Here is a 25002-nt window from a genome sequence, read left to right as displayed (position 1 = left end):
GAAAGATGTGACAGAGCCAAAACAAATTGGCTGCGGGTAAAGAAGACTTGCGTGCGCAACTCCGGGCAACTACGGGTGAGATACGTGCTAGGTACTGTCATGTACTGGTACTGGTCATCTGCGGGGACCCCCGGGTAGCAAAAATTGTTCTTTGCAAGTCGCACGCAAGGCTTGCCCGGAAAGGTGTGACACGGCCTTAACACGCATGAATGATATTCAGCGGTTATAAACAGAGTTTCATCACCGTGACAGTGATACCATGAGTGCATATCAATCTTTTTTCTTTTTTTTTTTTTTTTTTTTTTTTTTTTTACACATATCATACTGTATATCTTGATATCATGGATGCTGGATTATGACCAATTTCTTTATTCAGTTTTACATTCAAACTCATCGGCTTCTGTTATCATCGCTATTGTTGATTAGGTTTATTCAAATTCTAATCTATTTCGTTCTAATATTTTCATGTCAATGAGAATCTTTTTTATCCTTTATAAACTACCCTCTTCCTGTCTTCATTTTGTGAGGCAGGATGATGTTTTTATTATCTGTAATATAGCAGGTAATAATACTGATTCTTCTCCTGTCCTATATCATAGAGTGTAAAGAGTGGGAAAATGGTGTTAGTGAGATACGCAGGCTTCCTTAAGACACTTACCGGTATAGCTTTTAACGGTCTGATCTACTTTATTATGTTATATAGCAGACACCTGCCAGTCCTATATGTCAGTGTATGTTAAAGTTAAAACTTGTATTATGATAGGCCTATGTGATATACAGGGGAGGGGTGATATTCGCTATGATAATAATAAATAATAATAATAAATATATCAATTCATAAAGCGCAAACCTATACATTCTTCTGCGCTGCAAAAGCTTCTGATGGATATACTTGGTGATAATAAACAGTTCAATGAAAAGATGTATTTTGAGTCGTGATTTAAAGACTGCTATAAATACAATATTGGGGATTTCAATGACTTCTAATGGTAAGGTCAATCCAGAGTTTGGGAGCTGCACTGGCAAATGCTCTGTCCAGGGCCGGCGGAAGGTTTTCAAGTGGGGGGGGGGGGGGGGCACTTATGGGTTTCATGAGCTAACAAGCAAGCAAGCAAAAAAAAAAAAAAAAAAAAAAGCCTTAACATGCTTAAGCGCAACTTTTGATGCCACTTCCGGGTTCCTTCAGCTGACAAGCAAAAAAAAAAAAAAAAATAAAAAAAAATAAAAAAAGTCTTCAGCTCATCTTTCTCCTTCCACTTTCGAGTTTCTTCAGCTGACAAGCAAAGAAAAAAAAAGAAAAGATGAATAAATAAAGATTTTCAGCACAAAAACATACCTTAACGCGCTCACACATTTAAGGTCTCTATAATATTTATTTCTTTCTGATCGTGCCACTTACGAAAGTGGGGGAGGGGCGAGCCCCAATGTTACTTTTTTTTTTTTTTTTTGCTATTCCGAATTAAGATTCGATAATACAAAAGTAAAGTTGTAACGTTCGTTTTTCCAAAGGTTCATTATTCCAAAACACAATAATTCTGTATACTCATAGATGTTGGATATTGTTGTCCAAAAATGAAACAGGGTTCGACCGATCCGAAAATTTTGTGATGTTATTTCGACGGTTCGTTAATCAGAAAGTGATTAAGTTCATTATTCAGAACGTTCGATAATCGAAAATGAAATTAGGGTAGTTAATCCGACAATGAAAAAGAGAGGTCATGATAACGAATCTTTGAAATAACGAGCCATATTCCGATTTTGGAAGAACCTTCGAAACAAACAATTTTTTTTTCGGTTGTTTTTTTATTTTTTATTTTTATTGGATTAACGAATCTTTAGAATAACAAAACTTTGTAATACCCTACGAATAAACGAAATGAGGAGTAAACTAATTAGGTTCATTAATATCATATATTTATAACATTCATATTCATATTTATATTCATTAATTCATTTATATTCATATTCATTAATATTGTATGTTTATGATATTTATACTTATTTATATATTTTTATATTTGGACTAACGAAGTTTTGCGGAATTGTGTATTTTGGAATACATGTATAACTAACCTTCGGAATAACGAAATCGCCATGTTGTTCTCCTTCTTCTCCTGCTTCTTCTTTTTCTTCTTCCTTCTCTTGACATTGTTTAAGTAGTAGTTGTTGTTGTTGTTGTTGTTGTTGTTGTTGTTGTGTTGTTGTTGTTGTTGTTGTTGTTGTTGTTGTTGTTTTGTTGTTACTGGGGGATAGGAGAAAGTGCACTTCGTTAGTTATACGCCCTGGTCTTCAATAGGGCCTATCCTGTTCCTCATCATGAGGTTGACCTCCGGACCGGAAAAAAAAGGGGGGTGGGGGAGGGAGGGTGGATGGTGCTCGGTTTGTGTTTGTTGTCGTTTGTTTGTTTGTTTGTTGTTTGTTTCTGTGCTGTTTTTTTTCTTTCTTTTTTAACCAAGTGTCAATGCTCCTACCCCCCCCCCCCCCCCGGCCTTGATAGTACAGGGTGTAAAGGCGGAACTCACTAACGTCATGATGGATTTTCATATACATGTGTGTGACTTTTTTTTTTTCAAAGTTTTTTTTTTTTCTTGATAGTTAAAGTGTGTGTGTTGTGGGGTGGGTGGTGGTTGGGGGGCTGCCGCAACTCCTCAGCCCAGTAAATACATAACGTTTTCAGAATGTTTCCTAAACTTTTTTTTTTTTGTTTTTTTTTTAGGTTCCATACGTCTTCGTATAAAATGGACGTTTTAAAACGTACATACAACCTCAAAGTTGGGACTTAGCATTTACCGCAAAGCACAGGTTTTTTTTTTTCTTTTGAAACGTTTTTTAAAAACGTCATGGACGTTAGAAAACGTTTTTACTATGTCTGCTACGTCTTCGGCCTTTATAAACGCCACTAAACGTTGTCTGCTACGTCGACTTCGTCTTTAATGAAAGTTTAAAAAACGTTTTAGTCCGCTATAGTGTTCGTCATTGGTTTCTTTATCATGAATATTCATGCATATAAAATTCATGAATATTCTAATAAGAAAATATAAGATTTGAAAACTAGTGGAAATAGATAAAAGACATTGAAATCTAAAGATTATGCTGGGTTCAAATTTCTGTGTTAAAAATAAACTTAGCTACGTTATTGTTCAGTTATTCACAATTTCAAATTGTGTTATGAAGAGGTATTTTCATATGTTAATAGCCTAATTAAGGTGTGTGTGATCTAATTTTAGTAACCATGTCTTCATGCATTACAACATTTTGCTGGTGATTCAGATTCATCAATTGGGAATAAGATGTAGAATAGGTATATATGATAGGACATTAAGAACAGGTTAGGATAGGATTATATATAGATAGGATTAGGGTACATTAATCTCAGATTGTGCCTGGTGTATAATCTCACAACTATGATTTTTGATAAGAAATAAACATTAGACCTTCTTTAAAGGCTTTCTGGACTCACGTTCTAGACGGATATGAAAAGTTCTCTAAACGTTCCGGAACGGGTCATAAAACCTTTAGACGCTCTTAAAACGTTTTTTTTTTTTTTTTGAACGTTCTAGACGGTTTTCCAAGGTTTTCTGGACGTCCGCAGAACGTCCACAGAACGTTTTGAATATTCTTAAAAGGTTCTACTGACGTCTATAACGTCCAAAAGGTTTTCTGCAGATCCTTTAGAAATTCCGAAAAGTTTTTATTGGGTTTTTTTTTTAACGTTTAAAATACGTTTTTATAACGTCCATTTGAAGTGTCTTTAATACGTCGAAAACCTTCACAAAAAGACATTCTGAAAACATTTTGACAAAACGTCCAAATAACGAACTTGGAACGTTTCAAGAACGTTCAGAAACGTCCAAATGTTAGCTGGGAGGTCACCGCCCCACCACCCGCGTTTCGTTTCGGCCCCGGTCTTCAGTTAGTGACTGAAAATAGACCTATCTAGCCTTTGCTTCTTCTATAAAATAACTTTGTATTATGTAGGTGTACATTAACGATGTTGATATTAATGTTATTCCACGTCCTACATGCATGTCCAAAGTATAGGGCTAAAACAAGAAGTGAGGAACCTTTATTCCGTGCAATGAAAATTCAAAGGTCGGGGCAAGGGGGGGGCACTGGTATTGTATGTTTCGGTTCCTATCACAGATAGCGAAAATACTTCGTGTATTATAAATCTGTGTTACACTGGCAATTTGTTTCAGTGCGAAATGACTGAGCAATACTTCCTGACTTTCTACTGCTTGATCTTCCATTTCTGTCATTCTATCCTTCTCTCCAACTTTCTCATGAAGATAACACCGCAGGCGCAGACACCATCGCGCTTGCGGGATACCCGAAGTCCCGCAATGCTATACACACATAAACATATCAGTGGCACACACCGGATAAGAGTCACGTGACACAACATTAGCATAATACTGTGTGGTGGTGTAGCCATCTTGAAAGTTGGGCGAATCTCGACTGCAAAATCTTGGCGTAGATCTGTCGTCTGTGCGGTTCCTGAGGCCGTTGGTGATTCTCTCAAGTATTCAAACGTAAGATATGATAGATGGAATCCCCCTGTAACTAGTGGGTGACCTAAATTACTGCAATTTTTATGTTATGGTGGTTATTTTAGCCTCACAATGTACAAACTCGAAGTTCGAAACTGCAACGTTTATGCATTTGTGTGTATTCACATGCACCCGTACACAGTTACTGTGCCAAATTTCTGCTCACTTGTCCTCGCACATGCATGCTTGCACCGCATTACACTCGGTGCTGAGTGCTGGTGGAGGAGGGAAAATGGGAGGTTGGGCCCCGTCGAAGGGCACACACATTGCATGCGTGTGCCTTCCGCAGAAGGCCAATTGCGTGTTTTTTTTAGCCTCAATTGCACAAGGTGGAGATTGTTATTGTGGTTTTCAGCCCTGCTGGTTTGTTCAACAATTCTAAGTTATTAAAGAGCAAATCTTGAATTGGGATACAAATTTATTGCAAGCCAAGCTAAACGGTTAGGATTCATTATTTTCATGTCGGAAGTAGCAATGCACTGATGTAGAAATGGCTCTTCTAAACATGCTAACGTTAAAGGTCCATATTGCAAAAGTATTTAATATTTTCTGTACCACATGGCGCCTTGGCGGTGAGCCTCAATCGAGATGTAGAAAACATATGTTGCTTTGCCATAAGATTTACACTCGAGACCTAGGCCTACTGTAGATCTAACGTAACGTTAGGCTCTATCCAACTACCACAAGTAGCCTAGGTGTGGTCTGAACAACAAAAAAAGGAAAAGATGTTTCTCTTTCTGTGATTTGCCGAGCATGTGCTGACTGGAGAGTTTGAGAAGCAAAAGCGTCGATCTACAATTTTCCCTATCGCATTTAGCTCTTCGAATCTGAATGCGTGGAACGTGTGGAGCTCAAATGTTTTTACCAAAATAATTCTTGGGATGTAAACTTCCGGGAAAGAATGTGAAAATGTACGTTTTTTGACACATTGAACGCCGAAGTACTACCGGTAATATTCATACATCTTAGATTGTATCAAATTCTGTCTTGTAATCTCACAAATAATGGTTATTTTGTAATCTTTAACTTTATTTTCCAAATGGGATTCTTTTGTGATGATCCCCACACTGGGCCAATGATGCCAATGACAAAATTATGGAAAATATCCATAGATGAAGGACGTGACATGGCTGAAGTTCCCAACAAAGTTCAGCGGAGAGCATGGAAAAATCTGCTTTGCAGGAAAGACCATTTCGTTCTGAAGTTAAACTCGCATATTTGTTCGAGACATTTCCAAAAAGGAGCAATTTTAGCAGATAACACTGCAAATGCCCCACCGAAATATTTTTAGTGGAACAATTTCGGACAAGATGAAGCACGAAGGGGGAGAAATGCTCCATCCTAGTGGCGATCGATCTGGGCCGGTTTGCGATCATCGCCCAGACCCGGGCCCAGCCTAGCCGCACCGAATGTGGACCCGAATGCTAAGCTTCCACTTCGTGGCAGCGTATGGGGAGTTACGCCCAGCCCTTCGTTTACTGGTCGTAGGAACATTTCTGTCACTAAATTAATCGCAACACAGACACTCTCCGAAATTGGTCATCAGGTCCAAATAGTAAAAATACTAGTGGTTTGTATTGAGAGTTACGATGTATGTGAAAACTAAAATATGAAATCTGGTAGTTGCAGACTGCACAAAACTGAGAGGGTTAGAGAGTCAAAGAATCATACAGAATGTTTGTTCATTGCGTGATTTGGCAAGCTCATTCCCCCCCCCCCCCCAGTTATGATTGTCCATCTAAACAACATGTTTAGTGACAAGCTTGTAGCTTTATGAAGGTGTGTGATGGCACCTACCTACCTTCAGAAGTTTTCATGCCTCGTACCATTGTTTTTGTGACGCAGCAATTTTTTTAGGCGTGGCTTCAGTGCAAGGGTCCATGGTAACGTCCTGAATTTTGACCATTCCCATCTCTTGTTTCAGGAGAAGTTTCCTATTTTTCTTGATAATTTTACTACACACTCCTATGGGAACTGCTCATTCTTTCCTACTTTTGAGACACATCATCCCTATTTTTCAGTCAGAAAGATTGAGAGGTCTGCACAGACCTACCAAGTCTCATGCCTACAGTGTGAGTCTTGCCCCCCCCCCCCCAGCAACCATCTCACACTCGCCCGCCCAGCAATCATTTTCTCGCGCCTCCCAGAAAGAAAACCAGCCAGTAGAGAAACCTGGCATCTCTGTGCACATGTAAATCTTAACACGCATTGCCGTTGCATGCCATTCACAGCGCAGAGCTGGATTGTGTGTGCATTCTGTGTGTGTACATTTGGAAATGCATTTCTGATTTGACATACGTACTACTAGTAACACAGACATGATCACGCTCACAAACCAAATGCTTCTGACATTATGACTTGGTTGGTTAACCCATTTGAGAACAAGTAAGCCTACTCGATGGTTTAAAAAAAAAAAGATATTTATAATGGTCACTCAAGTGTATGACCTATCACGCAAAGAGAGGAATACTACTGTATAAAGCCGTTGAGTAGCTGTTTATTATGAAAAGCTAAAGGGCACTCATGATGCACGAGTCAGTTGCTTTTGTGTTTGTGCATACACACTGTACATGTAATACCACCGAGTTTCTTGTGGGTACATTATGAGTTTTATGAAAACTGATTTTAGTCACTCATCTGTAGGTAATTATTTGTCCAAAACTTCCAGTTGACGAAAAGGGGCATGCTTTGCTTTCAAAAAATTTTTAAAGACACTTTGGCAGTATTTGTGCATACAGCCTGTACTACATGTACATGTACGAATGCTGGTAATGCAACATCGAGTGCAAGGCTGTAAATCCTTTAGCAAGCCGCCGCTTAGTGATCGACTGCTACAAATGTACATGTTCATGCATGCAGTGTGCTCGCTGCCAGACGATGCATGCTCACTACTGGTATACCATTCTCTTGCTTGCTGATGCTTGGATGATGGTGGTGGTGAAATTTGCAGTCAAGCGAGCATGGCATACATGTAATGCACGTGGTAGTGCGAATGTAAACAGAAGAGAAAGAATTACTGTAAAAGTGGATATAGTGTATAGTGGAGTATTTTTCACGCTTGGCTAGGTACACGTAAGATGAGTTTCACATGTTTTTAATTCCACAGAATCAAGACATCAACTACAGGAACATACCGCGGGTATGGCAAGCAAAAATGTTCTGTTTGCATGCTTTATATTACATGTATACCATATCTAAGGTAGGAAATCACAAACTTTTGTCTTTGTAAAGTGTGAATACAAGGCAGCTTTTTCTTGTTCCTTCGATGTGGTTCTCAATCTTGGAATCAATCATATGTGAAATGATAATGGTACTCGGTAGTTTCCATTTACACTGATATTGGTCATCAGTGTGTCATATATTTAACTTGATGCCAGATTCATGAACTCAGTGATTTGACAGTCACCATCAATAAGCATGTCGTATCTTTTCCATCCATTATCATCCTGTTGCCGAACCATGTCACATTAGAACCCCTTGTTTATTAATTTTATGCCTACTTTGTGTCTCCTTGCTCACACAGACACGTACTCTCCAACCAACAAAATGTCTGAGATGCTCAACTTCGGTCCAGAGTGGCTGCGAGCCCTCTCCGGCGGTACGGGTGTGACGTCGCCGCCGCCGTCCCCTCAGTTCAAGCTGGCCGAGCATCGCTACGGGCGCGAGGAGATGCTGGCGCTGTTCCGAAAGTCAGACAGCATTCCACCAGAGTTGGAGGAGTTCCCGTCGATACTGCTGAAAGAGTGTCGGACACCAATGACGCTCACGCCTCTCAACGAAGACGAGCAGGTACTTCTTAGCGTCCTCTCTGTATGGATGGCAGGGACTTTTTTGTTGAGTTATTTGTTAGTGATAAGAGAAAGATGCCAAAATACAAACTTTTTCTTCTTACCTATTATTTAAACTTAGATATAAGTAACTTAAGTTTACTGAGAAGTTGGATGGATAGCATATGATTGAAAATCACCAAGAATACACAAATTCTAGTGGAAAAATATGTGTGCGATCATCTTTCATTTCCAAGTTATAGGCCAAAGCCACCTGCAGCTCATACGATGTGTTAAACATCTGATAATAACAAAATGATAACAGTAATAATGATATGAATGATTTGGTCTCCTTTAGTTTTGGTAGCTACTACTTCAGTGTTAGCACCATTCATCCAGTGGGCCCTGTCATTATTATTCCCATAGCATTGCCAGGCACTGGTACCCATGTTTTGCATGTCACTGCTGTTTCCATTTTCACTGCTAGTGTCATGGAACTGAAAAATGCTGTATTGTGTTTTGCCCCATACAGCGTTACCTGTCCCAGTGTGTGAATAGTGCTGTGGTGATGAGACTACGAGGCAGGGGAGGGGCTCCCCCTCCTGCTAGGGGGAGGGGGACAGGCAGAGGTAGAGGTAAGTCTTCAACAGTCCTCCATGTTCCCAGCTCTCAATTTCCTCAAATTTCAAGGATAGAGATCAGAAAAAGGGCATGTTTCAGCTGGCATGTGCCAATTTCAATATTTTGTGGCCCATTAAAAAAAAAAAGAAAAAAAAAAGCTTTTGATACAGATTTTAGTACCAGTAAGTGCAGGATCTGAGGAAATGGATTTCTTTTTATGGTCTTATTATCTGCAGACAAAATGAGTCTCAAAGATATTTTTAAGACCCCCCTCCCCTTCAGTATCCTTCAGTTGCAGTCTGAGAGATGCCAGGGTAAGTGGTGTTGTAGAGCATTGGTGTCAAGTTGAAATGGTTGAACTCAAATTGCTGCAGCTGCAGTTATGTTTTTCTTACAACATAGTATTTCAGAAGAATCCATGTTTTTACCCCCATGTAGTCTGTTGCTGTTGCCTTCTTCACCAGTTTGGGAGGAAAGGGGAGGTGGGGATCAGAATGCTGGAAGGCGGAGCTGGGCCCTGTTTATCAAAACTTACAGTTGATTTTAAGTCTTGGAAAACTATTATAACTCTTCCAAATCAATTGTAAGTCCATTAATCAATCGTAACATTTTAGATTGATTATAAATCTGCATAATCAAGAGACCTATAATTGAAATGAATTATACTTTCCTGTGGAATCAATTATAACTTTTTAAAATCAGTCACAACTTCTCAAAATCCATAATAACTCTGTAATTGATCCAAATCAAAGACTAGAGACCATCTAGGTAAACTCAACTGTATGGCGATTTCCTGAAGCAGGTGGCTGTCATTGTTTCTTAGTCTTACTGGGGTCTTGCCGCAAATATTTGTGTGTTAAACTGCTAGTTTTGTCTAACGTTTAATTTCCTTTATACTCTTGAGTTATGACCTGTTCCTTGCAATGTGACTACCGGTACTGTATGTGCACAGTACAGTATCATGTTAGCACCTATCATAGGTCAAATGTGTGCAATTTGCAAACTCATTACGCGTTAACTCTAGCGTTACTAGAAAAAAACCACTATGCTTCAGGCCTAGACATTGATATAATATTGATGGCTTCAGGGAAAAATATATGCTCTTTTCACAACGCTACATGCTGCCAATCAGGGAGGTGTTAGAGAAGGCGATGAAGCAAAAGACATTTTAAGTATGCATCATCCCTCATACACATCAAATCAAGCAAGCGGCACTTTGCTTTCCTGTTTGATATTTTTGGCTGCAATTATTAGTGTCTATATACACCTATAGAATAGGATATGTGAACAAAAATAGTAAAAAAAACTATACTTCTTTAACTGTAAAATGCTAAAATCACGCAGAAATATGCATTAGCCAATTATTTCATCTAAATGATTTCACGTTCAGGTAGTAAACCTGGCAAACAGAATCCTGAATTTTTACGTGATACTAATGTTGCTTTTTTCAGTCCTGGGAAATTGGTAACAAGAAGATTTGAAGAAAAACTGAGAGGATTTGTTCATTTGTTCTGTAACTTATAATCAAAAAGTTCTACACTGTTTTTCAACATTTCCTCTGAAATACAGCTTCAAATGGTTAGAATCAAGAACCTCTCATTTGGTCTCCATAATCAAAACTCTATGGAAGAGCGGCTTGGAGCATGGAGCATCAAAGCCAGTGAAATGCTAAGCATTCAGTTGTCATGCTATGGAACCTATGCATAAATTTGCACAAATAAGATAGAGATTCCACTCCATCTCTATCACTTCCCTGCTGCTAATTAAAGCTTCCTGATTGACTGCCGATAAAACTGTAACTTACCCTAAGATGAAGAAAGTGAAGTGAAAACCACTGTAAAATAAGGTTGTCGAGAATGTTGCAAAAATTAGGTTATTTTCTTTGTGACGGCAGTGCGTGATGTGGCTGTATACACTGCCTTTCGAATTTGCGCCATTTCCACCGAAGCGATCAACGCTGCAGTAAAGTGATCACTTTGCGCGCCCGGCGCCCTGGCCAGCCCATCAAGCCAGAAAGGGTCAAGTCAAGTCAAGCAAGCGAGCATTGGATCAACGTGTGTGTGCATTGAGCATGTGAGGAAAACATCACATGAACGAGTTTGTTGGGTCTGCATGTAATAATCTGATCAGCCGCAGCTATCAAAAAACACAGTCAACACACCACAAATGCCCTCCAGTTTCTGATATTCTAGCACATAAGACTTGAAACAATGCATGCACAACTTTCACCTTCGGTCACTCTGCAGAAATCTTTTATGTCAGATTATGTAAATTTTACCGGTCAGACTTTTTATGTCGGGGTTCCTTCAATGTAACATTTGTCAGTACCTCGCCGATGCGTTTACATGCTGAATGTGTTTTTATGTTGCAGCGGCGCGGCTTGAACAAGTACCAATTAGTGGCTAGCACAGCCATGCCCACTTTTAGTTGAAGTAAACAATCATTGTTTTGTGTGTTTGTTTTGTTTTGTAGTGAATTATTGTTTGAGCAGACAGTGCTAGAAACTAGGCTCATCCAATAATTGTTATTTTGGTGAAATTAATCATAAGTTAGACGATTGATTGTAAGTTGAAATCAAGCATAAGTCTCTTCATAAAACGGAAACCTTTAGTTGATCGAAAGTTATCATTGATTATGAGTGGGTCAGAGTAATCATTGATATCACAATCAGTCGTAACTCTCTCTTGATAAAACAGGGCCCTGGTCTGAGCATCAGCTATGTAGAATCCCAACCAAAGAGTTTCATTCTCCAAATTTACCATGCCTGCTCAAGAATGGAGTTGTATCATTTTGAATGCCTGAGGTAGAAATAGCAAAGACTTATCATGCACAAATGGGAGGTAGAAGAATTGGTCAGATTATTTCTGGTGTGGTGCCTGTATACTCATGACATTACCCCCTCCCCCCCCCCCCCAAAAAAAAAAAAAGTTATTAGCTTCGCTGCAGAAAGTGTGGTGATTCTTAATTCATCTGAAGATGACAAGGGGAGGGAACAATAGCTACCAGACTCAAAAGCAGTCATTTGTTTTATCATAGTGTGTATAATTTCTCCTTTAAGAATTAGCAATGGTTGCTACGTCTTCTGTGTTATTCCAGGTCGCGGTCGTGGTGACTACCAACGGAGTGGGAGTGGTTACGAGGACGAGACGATAGGGTTCCCTGGCAGGAGAGAGTTTCAAAGAACCATTAGTTGGGATGAGAGGTAAGCCGTCGGAAACCATTTTAAAACTTTACATTCGATTGGCAATAGGCTCACATTGCTTGTTCTAGTGATGAGATCTAAGTTCAAGGGTAAAGAAGTCCAAAAGAATGGACTATCTAATTTTAGTGCAATGGAGAATAATGGTGGCTTAAAACCCAAACAAGCTCAACCTTGGAACAATTGTGAGATCACTCACTCAGCATGACATTGCAACGTTCGGGACTGATATTGTTGCATTGCGATCAGGTGAGGATTAAAGGACAAGTCCACCTTCATATACATGTGGATTGAGTGAATGCAACAATATTAGTCAGGGCTCGACCTTAACTTTTTTTCTAGGAAGCCAGCCGGGCTCCTCAGGGACCTTTTTAGGGAGCCAAATTGAGTTTTAGAGAGCCACGTTTCCCTCAGTCACAATCAGCAGTAGAGGTCTATTACATGTACATGTATTAACCTGGTGGAGAAGATTTCGTTTAGATATAACATGCATTTCTCCAGACACAAGCCGGAGATACCTGGTTCTTAGTATCTAACGGGTTTTAGCACAGTCACAGTGTGTGTGTGTGTGTGTGTGTGTGTGTGTGTGTGTGTGTGCCTGTGCCTGTGCCTGCCGTGCACCTGCGTGTGTGTGTGTAGGTGTTTTGTGTGGTCCCTCTCCCATTCCCTTGTGTAATTTCTTACCCTGGTCTGTTCATAATTATTATCTTTCTTTCTCGGTTCTTCTTTTTTTAGCTGCAAGGTGTGGGTTAGAAACAATTATGTAACGCCACATGTTGATTGATCAGCAGAGCTGCCAATCTTTGGAAGCACAAATCCGTACTCAGCAGCTCCAAAATCCATATTTTCCACCAGAATCTGTATTTTTTCCACCTCCCTCTTTTTTGCCATTTTGATTTAAACTTGTCGACTTATAAGGCCTGCAAGCTCTTTAACATAACATTACGATACATGCCGAAGTATCGAGCTGGTCACTAGCACGATAAAGAATCCAAACTACGCAATGTTCAGCGGTGATTGATTGCTTTCTCTCAATGCATGTGTACAAGACTACAAGTGCATGTATGTACCTCCAGAAACTTGCTGGGCTGGTTATGGAAGCTTCCACTATCTAGCAGGGAAGGGGGATGCTTTCATCTTCTCAAGAAAGCTTCTGTGTGAGTGAATGCAAAACTCTGTTCGGTGTTTCCAACTATTGTTTACTATAAAACATAATCATGCGCTGTTTTCAAGCTTTTTAATTTTACTGGATTTTAAACATCAGTATTTTCCGAAAGTACCGGTATTCCAATTTCTTTTACCCTGACTGGAATCGGAAAGTCTGCTATAACGATGATCGCAAAATGCCGCGCTGTGTGTGGTTGCGCCAATGTGCAAACACGTGGTTGTACTTTCAAGTTAAAGGAATGCGCCATGTGCTCCTGCCTATAGAGGTTACTGCAAGTTCGATGGATCGAATGTGCCATAGCTGAGCTGATGGCTTGTTTACGGTATTTAACATGCAGTTTACATTCGATACGAAGAAGTCATTACGTCTTTCACGAGGAAAAACATGCAAAACAAACAAAAAAAAAAACACCTACGAACGAATGTTGATAGCCAAAACTTTGAAAAGTAATATGCAGTTATGATGAGCATGAACTGAAATTAATTGTCATGATTTTGCTGTCTAACCATGTGATGACTGCATCTCATTGGACCTACTTCATAGTGAATTTGTCTGGGCATACGAGACCTTTTAAGTATTTCTGTGATTGCCTTTTTAATTGACTGATTAATCGATTCTTTTTTTATTGTTCAGGGAACATAAGATATTCGATTAAGTACACCATATTCGACTGATGTTTCCTGCTATGCACCAAAAGAAAGGCTATAGAATTGTAGAATCACGGTATCTTTGCAATGATTCCTTTAATTCAACTGAGCTGGTTCTTCTCGAGATCGATATTTTCAAGATATTTACACGCTGTTTATTCCAGTGCGCGCATTCTTTCGTCTGGCACGCACCTGGGTGTGGCACCTGCTTTTGTGGAAATTTCCACAAGGGGAGCGGGGTGGGTGTCAAGTTTCTTCGAGCCGAAGAGACTGCGCGCACGTATTCAGTATTTCACAATCTCTTCGCTCTAATTTATTGTAATTCATGACATGTTTTCTCCTTATTCTGTGCTGATATTGAACATTTAGATTTAACTTTACGAAGGTTGGTAGATCGTGGATCTTTTTGTTGTGAGGTGTATGTAATTTCTTTTTTTTTTATCATTCTTTGGAGGGGAAAGAAGAGTAAGGGGGAAGAAGAATAAGAGGGAAAGTGAAATAAAACGAACGGCAAGTACGCTCAGCATTTGCAGTAAGCTGTCTTTTTATACCAGCGTAGTTTTCATCATCACCATCAGACATCACTCAGATCATTTTAGCCTTTTCCTATGAACATTAAGAAACACGCACAGTCCCTCGAGATAAAAACCGAGGAAAATAAATAACAAATACAAAGTATCAACACCTCCCAACAACACAAATATTTAGAAAAGACAACACACGTCGCTTCGATTCGAAAAAGTATTGCAGCAAAGCGGAGAAATCGCTGTTACGAAAATAACAGTGTGAGACACTTGAAAGAATTGTTTAAATATTTCAAAGTATAAAGGGAACGGATAAAGTGATATAAAATGGAAGAAATCGTACCAAGCGAGGTGTGAGAAACGACAGAAATAGAACGATAAGTTTAGTAGTAGGATTAGGCCCTAGCAAAAGTATTGCAGCAAAGCGGAGAAATCGCTGTTACGAAAATAACAGTGCGAGACACTTGAAAGCATTGTTTAAATATTTCAAAGTATAAAGGGAACGGATAAAGTGATATAAAATGGAAGAAATCGTACCAAACGAGGTGTGAGAAACGACAGAAATAGAACGATAAGTTTAGTAGTAGGATTAGGCCCTAGCAAAAGTTTGCAGCACCGAAAGCTACGCGAAAATTAATACACATTGGAAACTCTGTATTGCGACGAGATCCTTGGGATCGTCAATAAATGATACAAAACAAAGGAAATTAATTCATTTTGATCGGAAAATAGTTTGTTATAAGTATTCTGTTATATGAGATCTCCTTTAATAGGCCTAGAAATACATCGAGTTTCCACGATACTCGGGAAAGAGAGTTCGAACGCTTTTCACCTGCACATTTACTGCAGTGCTCATCAATACACGAACAGAAACTCACCTCTTCCTCGCAGAAAAATGATGCAATAACGTTACAAAACACACACACAACATTCTAAAAATCATTTCATACTTGGGAGGCAAGGGAAAAGCGGAAGAAGAAGAGAAAAAGAAGCAGACATTGCACAACGGAGTGCTTCTACCCCGACTCAAAACAAAATAGGGTACTGTTTATAGTGGCAGCTGGCTACAGTGTGTGATAGCTAAGCTACTAAATGTACTCACGCTCCCCAGCCGGCCACACATGGGGATACCACGGCGATCGATGTAAACATCCACGGTCCGTAGGCGACAGGGATTCAGGCGCGCGAAGTTCCATTCGGCGTACACAGTACGCAAGCAGCGAATTGCAAGTGCGCACACTACTAGTATTCTATAATAGAAGATAGGAACACACACACGTCGGGTACACACAGACACACACACATGCGGGCAACGTGGGCCGGCTGGAGAATGAAATATGTTCAGTGTGTAGTCTATATTGCAATTGCAGGGATAATAACTTCGAGCGTCAGGGCTCGCTGCGCGCGCCGGGGCCGCTCGCGCTCGTCAATAGTGTGATTGTGTACATAAACTATGATTCTGTCTTGAAACGTGTGGCTATACGGCAAAAAACTTAAGGAGCCAGCCGGGCTTTTTTCATACATTTCTGGGGAGCCCGTAGCGATTCTGGGGAGCCAATGGTCCCCGGGCTCCCGCTAAGGTCGAGCCCTGTTAGTAAAACACATCAGTGAAAGTTTGGGGAAAATCGGTCAATCCGTTCAAAAGTTTTTAAAGTATCTGCGCAGTCACTGCTGGATGAGAAGACTACTACAGTGTATGATGTCATATGCGTACAACGATATAAAGAAAATAAAAAGAGAATTTCACAAAACTTCACTTGTTGAATAAAGTGCACATTTCTTCGACTTGTTACTGACATATGTTAAGGGTAATATTATTCCCCCTGCCTTCTGAAAGAGAGAAGTCAAGTGTTCTTTTTGTTGTGCGAGAAAAGTGAAAATATGTTGAATTTTCTTTATTCTTTCTTTTTATCATTGTACACATGTGACATCACAAGCTATAGTAGTCTTCTCATCCAGCCTTTAGTGAGCAGAAACTTCAAAAATTCGTAACTTTCGAAGGGATTGTCCGATTTTCCTCAAACTCTCACTGATGTGTTCAACTAATATTGCTGCATTCACTCAACCCACATGTCTATGAAGGTGAACTTGTCCTTAAAGTATTTACTTCCATTCCTTCCTTCAAGTTTAGCTTGTGAAATAAAATCAGCACACTCCTTATCATTGACCACGTATGGGCGAATCTTGCTATCAATAGTCAAGTTGAAGCGACTAGATGAGTTAGTCTGTTGGAGTGGTGGTTTCTTTTGGCCCCTGAGTAAATAAATATCACATACAGTGATAACAACAGTGTGAGAGCCTTTGAGGAAGTTGTAATAGAATGGGTTCCTGGAGATTTTATTGGTCTGTGAACTTGGCAGTTGTTGGAAAGAACAATGTTCATAATAACGATGAGAGCTTTTGACATTCATTCTTGCAGCAATCTCCTGGACACCAGGGGCATACGCACCGAGCCGAGGGGTAACTTTGAGGACTCTGGCCCACCCTCTCCCCGCAAGATCATCGACAGGGACAGGGGGAGCGCCAGCGATAACTGGCGCTCCCCCCGCGGCGAGAGGCTACCGTCCAAGACAGATGACGAGGATGACGGGTGGAGGCACGGTTCCGGGAAGTCCACACCTCGCCCGCCGCCCTCGAGAGAAGACGAGAACTGGAGAATGTCGTCAAGTGAGGATAACAGAATATTTGATGAGACACTGAGATGCTATGAATTTAAATTGCGTTAACCTTATTCTAACTGGGCTATTTGAGACCCAAGTTTTTACTGAGGGGAAGGGTCAATTTTGACCCCCTTCCCCCCCCCCCCCCCCTCCAGTTAAGATCGGGTTAATGGTGGTGTAGTTTTTGTACAGTTCTGTACCATGTCAAAAGTGTGTTCAGTGGTGTCTGAAGGTATGATGATTTTCACATGTGGACTGGAGTTGCTTAACTCCTTCCCTGATGATTGTTAAGACAGTGATTCGTGGGAAAGTTGACGAGACTTTTACTCATATGGCAATACATGTGTTCTTTGCAGCTGCTTGATTAAGTTCCCGAGCATGGGCAAATGAGACTCTAAACCAATTCCAGAGTATTATGTTTGTTTGATTATCAAATATTTCTTTGTGCTTTTGAAATTTCTGTCTTTGTCTCATTTCTGTGACACGAACATTAACCCTAACTTACCTTGGGGGGGGGGGGGGGGGCCATAATGGCCCCCCCCCCCCCCCTCGATGAATTCCGCGACCATTTCGGCGCGCAAAATTTTTTGACCGCGCCGTTCGCTGACTTTTTTATTTCAAGTCATGCGCAACTTTTGAGACCAAATTTGTCACGCCCGGGCATACCGTTCCGAAGCTACGCCCCTTCAAAAAACTTTCGTCAACCCCAAAATTGCTCAAAAACGTGATTTTGTGTACAAAGTCAAATAAATACATATTTTTAATTTTAATGGCTGAAATCAATTTATTTTAGTATAATTATGCTTCAAAAAATGTGTGTGACAAATTCTGAAAAAACAAAAACAAAAGTTCGAAAAATCAAAGAAATAATAAAGAATTGATAAAACAATAAAAAACATGAGAAATTAATTTTAATACTGACATTTTTTTAACGCACAAAAATGTTCGGAATGTCACTAGGAATATTTACACCAAAAATAAACATTCCGTAAGCTTTTATAAGCCAATTACAGACGAAAATGAGTTTTTTTTGCATATATTTGCATAATTAATTGATTTAAAATAGAAAATTCAAATTGTTTGAAAATTTAACTTAACAGTCTTGTAGATTACATCCGGCTTTATGTTCATGCAAAATTTTGCGGCGATCGCGCGATCAACGGCCGAGATCTGAAGGGGGGCCATAATGGCTCCCCCCCCCCCCCCCCCCCCAGGAATTCAAGCTCGCTAAATAGCCCAGGTAAGTTAGGGTTAATGTACTGGTAAGGTTTACTGAAAAACACCCCTGATGCATATTATCTTCAGAGCTGCATCAAGACCTAATCGTAATCCCATGTGAATGTATTTGATGTCCTCGCTGAGTCTCATTTTGTTAGATCATTTGATCGGTTTCATTCTTGTCAGATCGCCGTGATGGCATAGTTTCATGCCCAAGAATCCATACTCACTGTAACTAGTGAACAATTTTCTGAGTGTTAGACATAAGATTTGTGGATATTAATAGGAGATGTTGTGGCCAAAATCTCCATCTTCACCAGATTCGCCAAGGTCAAACTGGCACCAGCCGAGAGAACGAGGGCTTTCATTCAACGACGGCGATAGGGACCGCGACAGAGATCGGGACCGGGACCACTTCGATCGGGATCGGGGCCAGCGGGAGCGGCGGCATAGCGGCCGCTCGTACCAGAACAACTGGCACGAGGAAGAAGAGGTGCCCGAGTGGTCGCTCGACGATGCCTTTGACGGGGAATCTCTCGGCATGTTTGATTCTTCAGGGGCATTCTGTTCGGGCAAGGTAAGACTTTCTTTTTACAATGCCATCTCTCTACACCAACACTGCTAGAGGTCTAATGCTTTCCCCTCTTTTCCCCCTATCGACAGATGGATTGTTCATTGATGCCTAAGAATCCCAGGAAAGCTGTACATCAATTGACTATGCTTTGGGTAGTGATTGATTACATTGATTTTGACCAAATTACATGTGCGAGCTAAAGGAGCATAACATGTGTGATATCTTGCTTGCCCTTTGAGAGAGGAGAGACTTATGTATTTGTGTAATTGTTCATTTTTAGGGAGATCACAGTGAACACTGAGCTATGGATATAAGCTACAAAGAAGTAGGAAGTTGTTACCTCCCTCACCTAGTGGGGCAACTAGAAAAAAAAAATCATGATTTTGCATTCTTACTTACTGTATGTCTCTTCACCCTCACATGGAAAATCAAGGAAAGCCCTTTAAAGGCATAATTTACCATTTGCAGATGAAACAAAAACCCAGCATTAGTGCTTTAAAATAGTTCTAAATGTGAGTTTGGGATAGAAACAACCACTCTAAAAATTTGAATCCGTATAATCGATGTTAAGTATTGTTAAATACACAAAATGTGGACAATATTTATAATAAAAATGTTTCCAGACTAAACTGTCTACAGTTACAGTTTATTGAGGAAAATACTGATATTTCCTTGTATTTTAGGCTTTATTGCAAACATTTTGTATATTAGGATGTTTTGTGATACAACAGACCTACATATATGCATTAAATGTGGTATCTTGAAAATTTTTTAAATCACTGCTCCCAAAGGTAAACAGGACCTTTAAACAACTATGATCTAGGTATGTGTATGTTATCTCCTAGATCAAGACACGTACAGCATTCACCACTTCAGCTATATTTAGAATAGCTCCTTCCTGTTTGCCAGTCGTCAACACTTCTCTTTCGAATTTTTATCTTTCAGGGTACAGACGACGATCTACTAGAACCATTAGAAAGTGAAGATTCCAAGGCTGAGATTGGTGAGATTCAATGCTCTTTCTCATATATCCTTTGTCTGCCGAAGTGAGGCTGTGTGTGGAGGTTGCGTGGGCATTACAATATTTTGTTGTTGTGATTGTGGTTTTAGTTTTAAGTGTTTTTTACTGGGGCACATGAATGCTCTTGAGCAATCTACCATGGGACCTGTGGCTGGAAGCCCCCTTCAAAGGTCCTGGCAGTGAGCGTAAAGTATGTTGCTCAAGGATGCAACTGCTTTTGTCAGGAGACTTCAAGGGAAATTCCCCCTCCTATTATGTTGCTTTGTATGAAAACATAAAAGATTGGAAAAGCAGATCAGTGAAAATTTTTGGGGGAAATGGGGCACGTTAACCTGTTGAGGACGAGTCCTGAGTATACCTGGGCAAGTGTTTATGGGAAATACGTTTGTAGCAAAATCAACCCGTCCTCAACAGGTTTTAAAAAAAGTTGTGAATTTCGAAGACAAAAATGGCAACTGTGTGTGATATAGGTGTTGAGCAACTCTCCATTTGCATTTGTACACAAAGATTCACCAATTTTCATGTTTCTTCAGAGAAAAATTGTCTTCAGACCTGTTCTTGAATACATTTTTGTCAGTCCTCAGAGAGAAATTTCTGTCTGTGCCCAAAAAGATTTAGCAAAATTTTGTGTGCAAAATAAATGGAGTTCTGCTCAACACCTAGATCACACAGAGTTTGCAATTTGTCCTACTTTATCATTATTGTAGTCTCTTGTCACATGAAATGATGAAATGGAGTGTAGCAAATTTTAAAGAATCCATGCCATTAAAGGGATCGTATAGTTTTGGTTGAGACCTAGTTTCAGGTTTCTAACATTTTTTGGTGAGATAATGAGAAACCTCTTCTGAAATATGAAAGAGCATGTAATTCCATGAGGAATTCAACGTTAATTTGATGAAAATTGGTTTTGAAATGGCTGAGATATCCAAAACAGAGCGATTCTAATAAGTGTGGGACTCACACTTTGTTACGATCGCTTTGTTTTACTTTGTTTTTGGATGTTTCAGTCCTTCCAAACCCGATTTTCATCAAATAAACTTTGAATTCCTCTTAAAATGGTTAGCTCTGTACTATTTCCTAAGTGTTTTCTTGGTATCTCGCAAAAATGAAAAGCCCAATTCTCATCTCTACCAATACTATACCATCCCTTTTAGGCAAAGGATAAGCTTTCTTTCATTATTCGAGCTTGAGTAACTGTTCAGAGTGATAGCAGCTACTATGCAGAATTTGAATATTGAGTAGCATTTTCAAAAATTGTCTCGCAAGGAAATTGATTTGAAAGACCTAACCATTATGAAAATATTTTTTGTCCTGTTCTTTCCGTAGACAATCATGAAGCTGAGGACATTAATCAACAAAGTGATAAAAAACAATCCAGAGATAGAGACTCTGACGATCGAAAACCTTCTTCCAAACACACAAGTGCCGACGACGTTCACGATGAGATGTATAGTTCAAAGTCAGACTCTCGCGACAGCGCGGAGAAATTAGATAAGCTACGTTTAAACTTCAACAGTACTTCTTCCAAAGCTGCCGCCAGCCGGGACATGCCACAGAGTGGTAGCAGCGTACTAAGCAATGCCAAAGGTGCAACAAGTGCAGGACCCAACACAAAAAGCAATATTAGTAATCAGGTGCTGAAGGAGAGCAAGGTGGAGAAGCTAGCCGTGCAAGGGGTGGAGGTGCTGCCAGGCGTGGTCATCGGTGGATCCGCCGGGGAGGGCGTGGGCGGGGCCGCTAACGATGCGGAGGCAAAGAGGACCGACGCCCGGAAGAGCATAGAGGACATCGTGGAGAACAGCGTCGCCGCCAGCATGGCAGCCATGGTGGCGGCCACGAGCGGCGCCGGCCCGGAGGCGGCCAAGCCGAAGGGCGAGGCGGCGGCGGTGTCCACGCCGGGCGCGGCAGCACCCCCGCCCTCATCGAGTGCGGCGGCTGGAATCCCGAAGGATGATGATGAGGAGGACCAGCTGAAGCACTTGGAGAAAGCTGCCGAGAGCTTGATGGCAGAGCTCACTGAAGAAGTAAGTTTCCCTTCACCTTGTTTATGTTTTAGTCAGTGAGAGCCCTGGGACTTACTTGGAACTTCCATGTTCTCCTGAAGCGCACTGCTTATAATGTGTACATTTATTTGTTGCAATGATTTTTGTAGCTCCTTTCAAAATGAAAACTTTTCCTGTAATTTTCACAGTGATTTTTATGCCTCCGCCAACGAAGTGGCCGGAGGCATTATGTTTTCGGGTCATCCGTCCTTCCCGTTTTGTTTTTGTCGACATCTCAAGAACTGTGTGGTGGTTTTACATCAAACTTGGTATGAGGGTATATCCTGGGGGGATAATACTTTGTCTGGATTTTAGGGTCACAGGGTCAAGGGTCAAAGGTCAAAGGTCACAGGTTATTTTGTGGAAAAAAAAGGTTGAAATTTCATGTTTTTCTCCATATCTCGCAAATGGTTCAAGGTATCGTCATGGAACTTAGTATATGCATGTACCGATGGGCAGTGATTATCTAGGGAAGTTGGGGGTCATGGGTCAAAGGTCAGGGGGTCAAAGGTCAAGGTCAACTCCTCAAAATATCACTCCTTTCCTTATATTTATGCAATGCCTGAAGGATTTTTTTTTTACTTGATGTATGCATGTATTACCGAATATATAGTCTGTGGGAAGTTTCTTGCCAAAAGGTCAAAGGTCAAGTGACAGTGCTAAATTGCACTTTTTCCTCCATATCTCCAAAGTAACTCAAGGTATCATCATGAAACTTACATATTTATGCATGTTCTACCTAACAGTGATTCTCTTTGGAACTGTGAGGTCAAAGGTCAAAGGCCAGGTTTAGATAATACTATTTTACCATTTGATACTGAAATTATACTTTTTCTCAATACCTTGAAAATTACTCAATGCATAAACTTCTAAAAGGGTCAAAAGTCAAGTAAAAATCATAAGTTCCCCAAATACCTGCACTCTGACATTTTAATCATTCATCCAATTGAACCTAGTTCTAGGAAAGTGAACATTCAGCACATTTGTGGCAAACCTGTCATTTTAATATTTTGCCAATTGTGTGAAACTGTCATCACACATTGTCAAGACATTGTACTATAGACCTATTAGGAGAACCATGCATTATGGCGGAGGCTTACCAGTCGCCGTAGCGACATTTCTAGGTTTTTTTTTAAAGTTAAGTAGTTTACTGCATTTTTCTTGAGATGTACACACTTACCCTGTCAAAAATTTTGAAATTGCATCTGCAATCAAATATCAGAATTTATGTATGTATGCTTGTATTTTCAGGTAATGAAAATAGTTTTCTATTTGTGGATATGTTATGATTAATGTTAGTCTAATACGATGCAGCTTTTGTGAGTGCCCGAAACTTCCACATAGCACTGAAGAATTGATTACGATTAGTGATTGTCGTACTGAATTCAGATTTGGTGAGAATTACAAATATTACTTCTACACTACATCAGGTTGATCTTTTGAGTCTGTGTCAGCTTTGCTGGAAAGCTGTATGGTTTCCACTGTTAGGTTTACTGAACCAGAATGGGTAGTCTTTAATTGATGGCATAATGCAAAGTCATTCAAAACAACAGACAAACATGACATTTTTCATTTTGCAAAACACTCAAAAATTATTTATGCACCAGCGAGGATGGTATGTAGACAAGGTTAAATTAATGATGCGAGCTGATCTTCCTTCTGTTCCCAGGACGACGACAAGCTTGGAAATGAGCTGACCATGGATGGAGGGTTAAAGGTGAACATCAACCCCCCACAGCTACCACCGACCCATGAGCATGCACACAAATGGTTCTATAAGGACCCTCAGGGACAAGTGCAAGGTAAGAGACCGGAGATTCAATTCGCCTCACTCCCACAGGTTGTGCTTTTCCCATCATTCAAACCGACAACAAAACTGACCTCATCACTTGTAGTGAATATGTAGTAGTGTGCAATTATGACACCTGGCAGGACGGGGATTAGGCTCTTGCCTATGAAGTTTGAAACCTGACATGATGAGGATGGAACTGATGATGATAGTAATAATGATGATACTACTACTACAAATAATCATGGTAATAATATTACTAATTCTAATATAATGGTAATGATTTTAGTAAGTAATATAGTATAATTGTAATGATTTAAGTAAGGAAAGTGATGAAGGGTGATGCAAGTAAGGATCATGATACTACTATTCTTGTTATTACAGGGTGACAACATTGGGGCATATGGGCTTTGAGCAAGAAATTTTCTCATTTTTCTTTAATAATTAGTCAATTTATGTATACACTATTGAACTGACATTTCTTTCCATCACCATCATCCCTCTCTACGTCTCTCTCCCACTCCCTCGGTCTCACATACTCACTCCTCACTCCTTCACTTTGTCCTTTCTCCCCGTCAACACTCTTCTTGCCCCCGTCTTCGTCCCCCCCCCCCCCCCCCCCTCCAGGCCCATTTACATCGAGTGAGATGTCCGAGTGGTTCAGCGCAGGTTACTTCACCATGACGCTGCAGGTGAAGCGGGGGTTGGACGAGGACTTCGAACCCCTGGGGATCCTCATCAAGAGATGGGGACGAGTGCCATTCTTGCCGGCCCAAGAGCCCACGCACAATCACATCACAGTGAGCCCGAGACTTTCGCTTATATTTTTTGAATAACCACCACCCCTCCCTTCCCCCTTATCACTTTGACCATTTTCTGGCTAAATCTTTTTTTTATTATTATTATTTAGCATCATTGTAATAGATAAATTTAGGTGTTGATATGGTAGTATTTTGAGATTTTAGTTTAAAAGGAAAGGAAATGATGTATGGACATTGTTGGATCTTTTTAGAGGTACTTTCAAGCTGTGAGCTGCTGGTGTGCTTATGTTTGTATTTGGCAAGCTTTGTTGCAAACTTGTAATTTAGACTGCACCATCCCTTTGTATATCTTTGTGACAGGCAAGATGCCTTCCAAACTTCCAGGAAAAAATTTACCTCACTACTGCAGAAACACTCATTCTCATTACAACTGACTGGCAAAGTGCCTTACATCAACGTGA

The 25002-nt window shown here is 40.2% G+C and overlaps 1 protein-coding gene across 1 annotated transcript in view; it reads left to right on the top strand.

Moving 5' to 3' along the window:
* The first annotated feature begins 4426 nt into the window (after positions 1–4426).
* LOC140239325 (uncharacterized) overlaps positions 4427–25002 on the top strand; it is a 42807-nt gene continuing 22231 nt past the window's right edge. The window contains exons 1-10 of the mRNA XM_072319198.1: positions 4427–4532; positions 8074–8339; positions 8850–8952; positions 12035–12140; positions 16896–17143; positions 18675–18931; positions 19874–19931; positions 21276–21973; positions 23661–23793; positions 24408–24580. Of these exons, the coding sequence (XP_072175299.1) occupies positions 8097–8339; positions 8850–8952; positions 12035–12140; positions 16896–17143; positions 18675–18931; positions 19874–19931; positions 21276–21973; positions 23661–23793; positions 24408–24580 (2019 nt within the window). The 5' untranslated portion in view covers positions 4427–4532; positions 8074–8096. The remainder of the gene's footprint in view (positions 4533–8073; positions 8340–8849; positions 8953–12034; positions 12141–16895; positions 17144–18674; positions 18932–19873; positions 19932–21275; positions 21974–23660; positions 23794–24407; positions 24581–25002) is intronic.

This window comes from Diadema setosum, chromosome 15 (genome assembly GCF_964275005.1).
Source record: "Diadema setosum chromosome 15, eeDiaSeto1, whole genome shotgun sequence".
Taxonomy (NCBI): domain Eukaryota; kingdom Metazoa; phylum Echinodermata; class Echinoidea; order Diadematoida; family Diadematidae; genus Diadema; species Diadema setosum.
The sequence above is the reverse complement of the archived record's forward strand: the minus strand, read 5'-3'. Positions and strand labels throughout refer to the sequence as shown.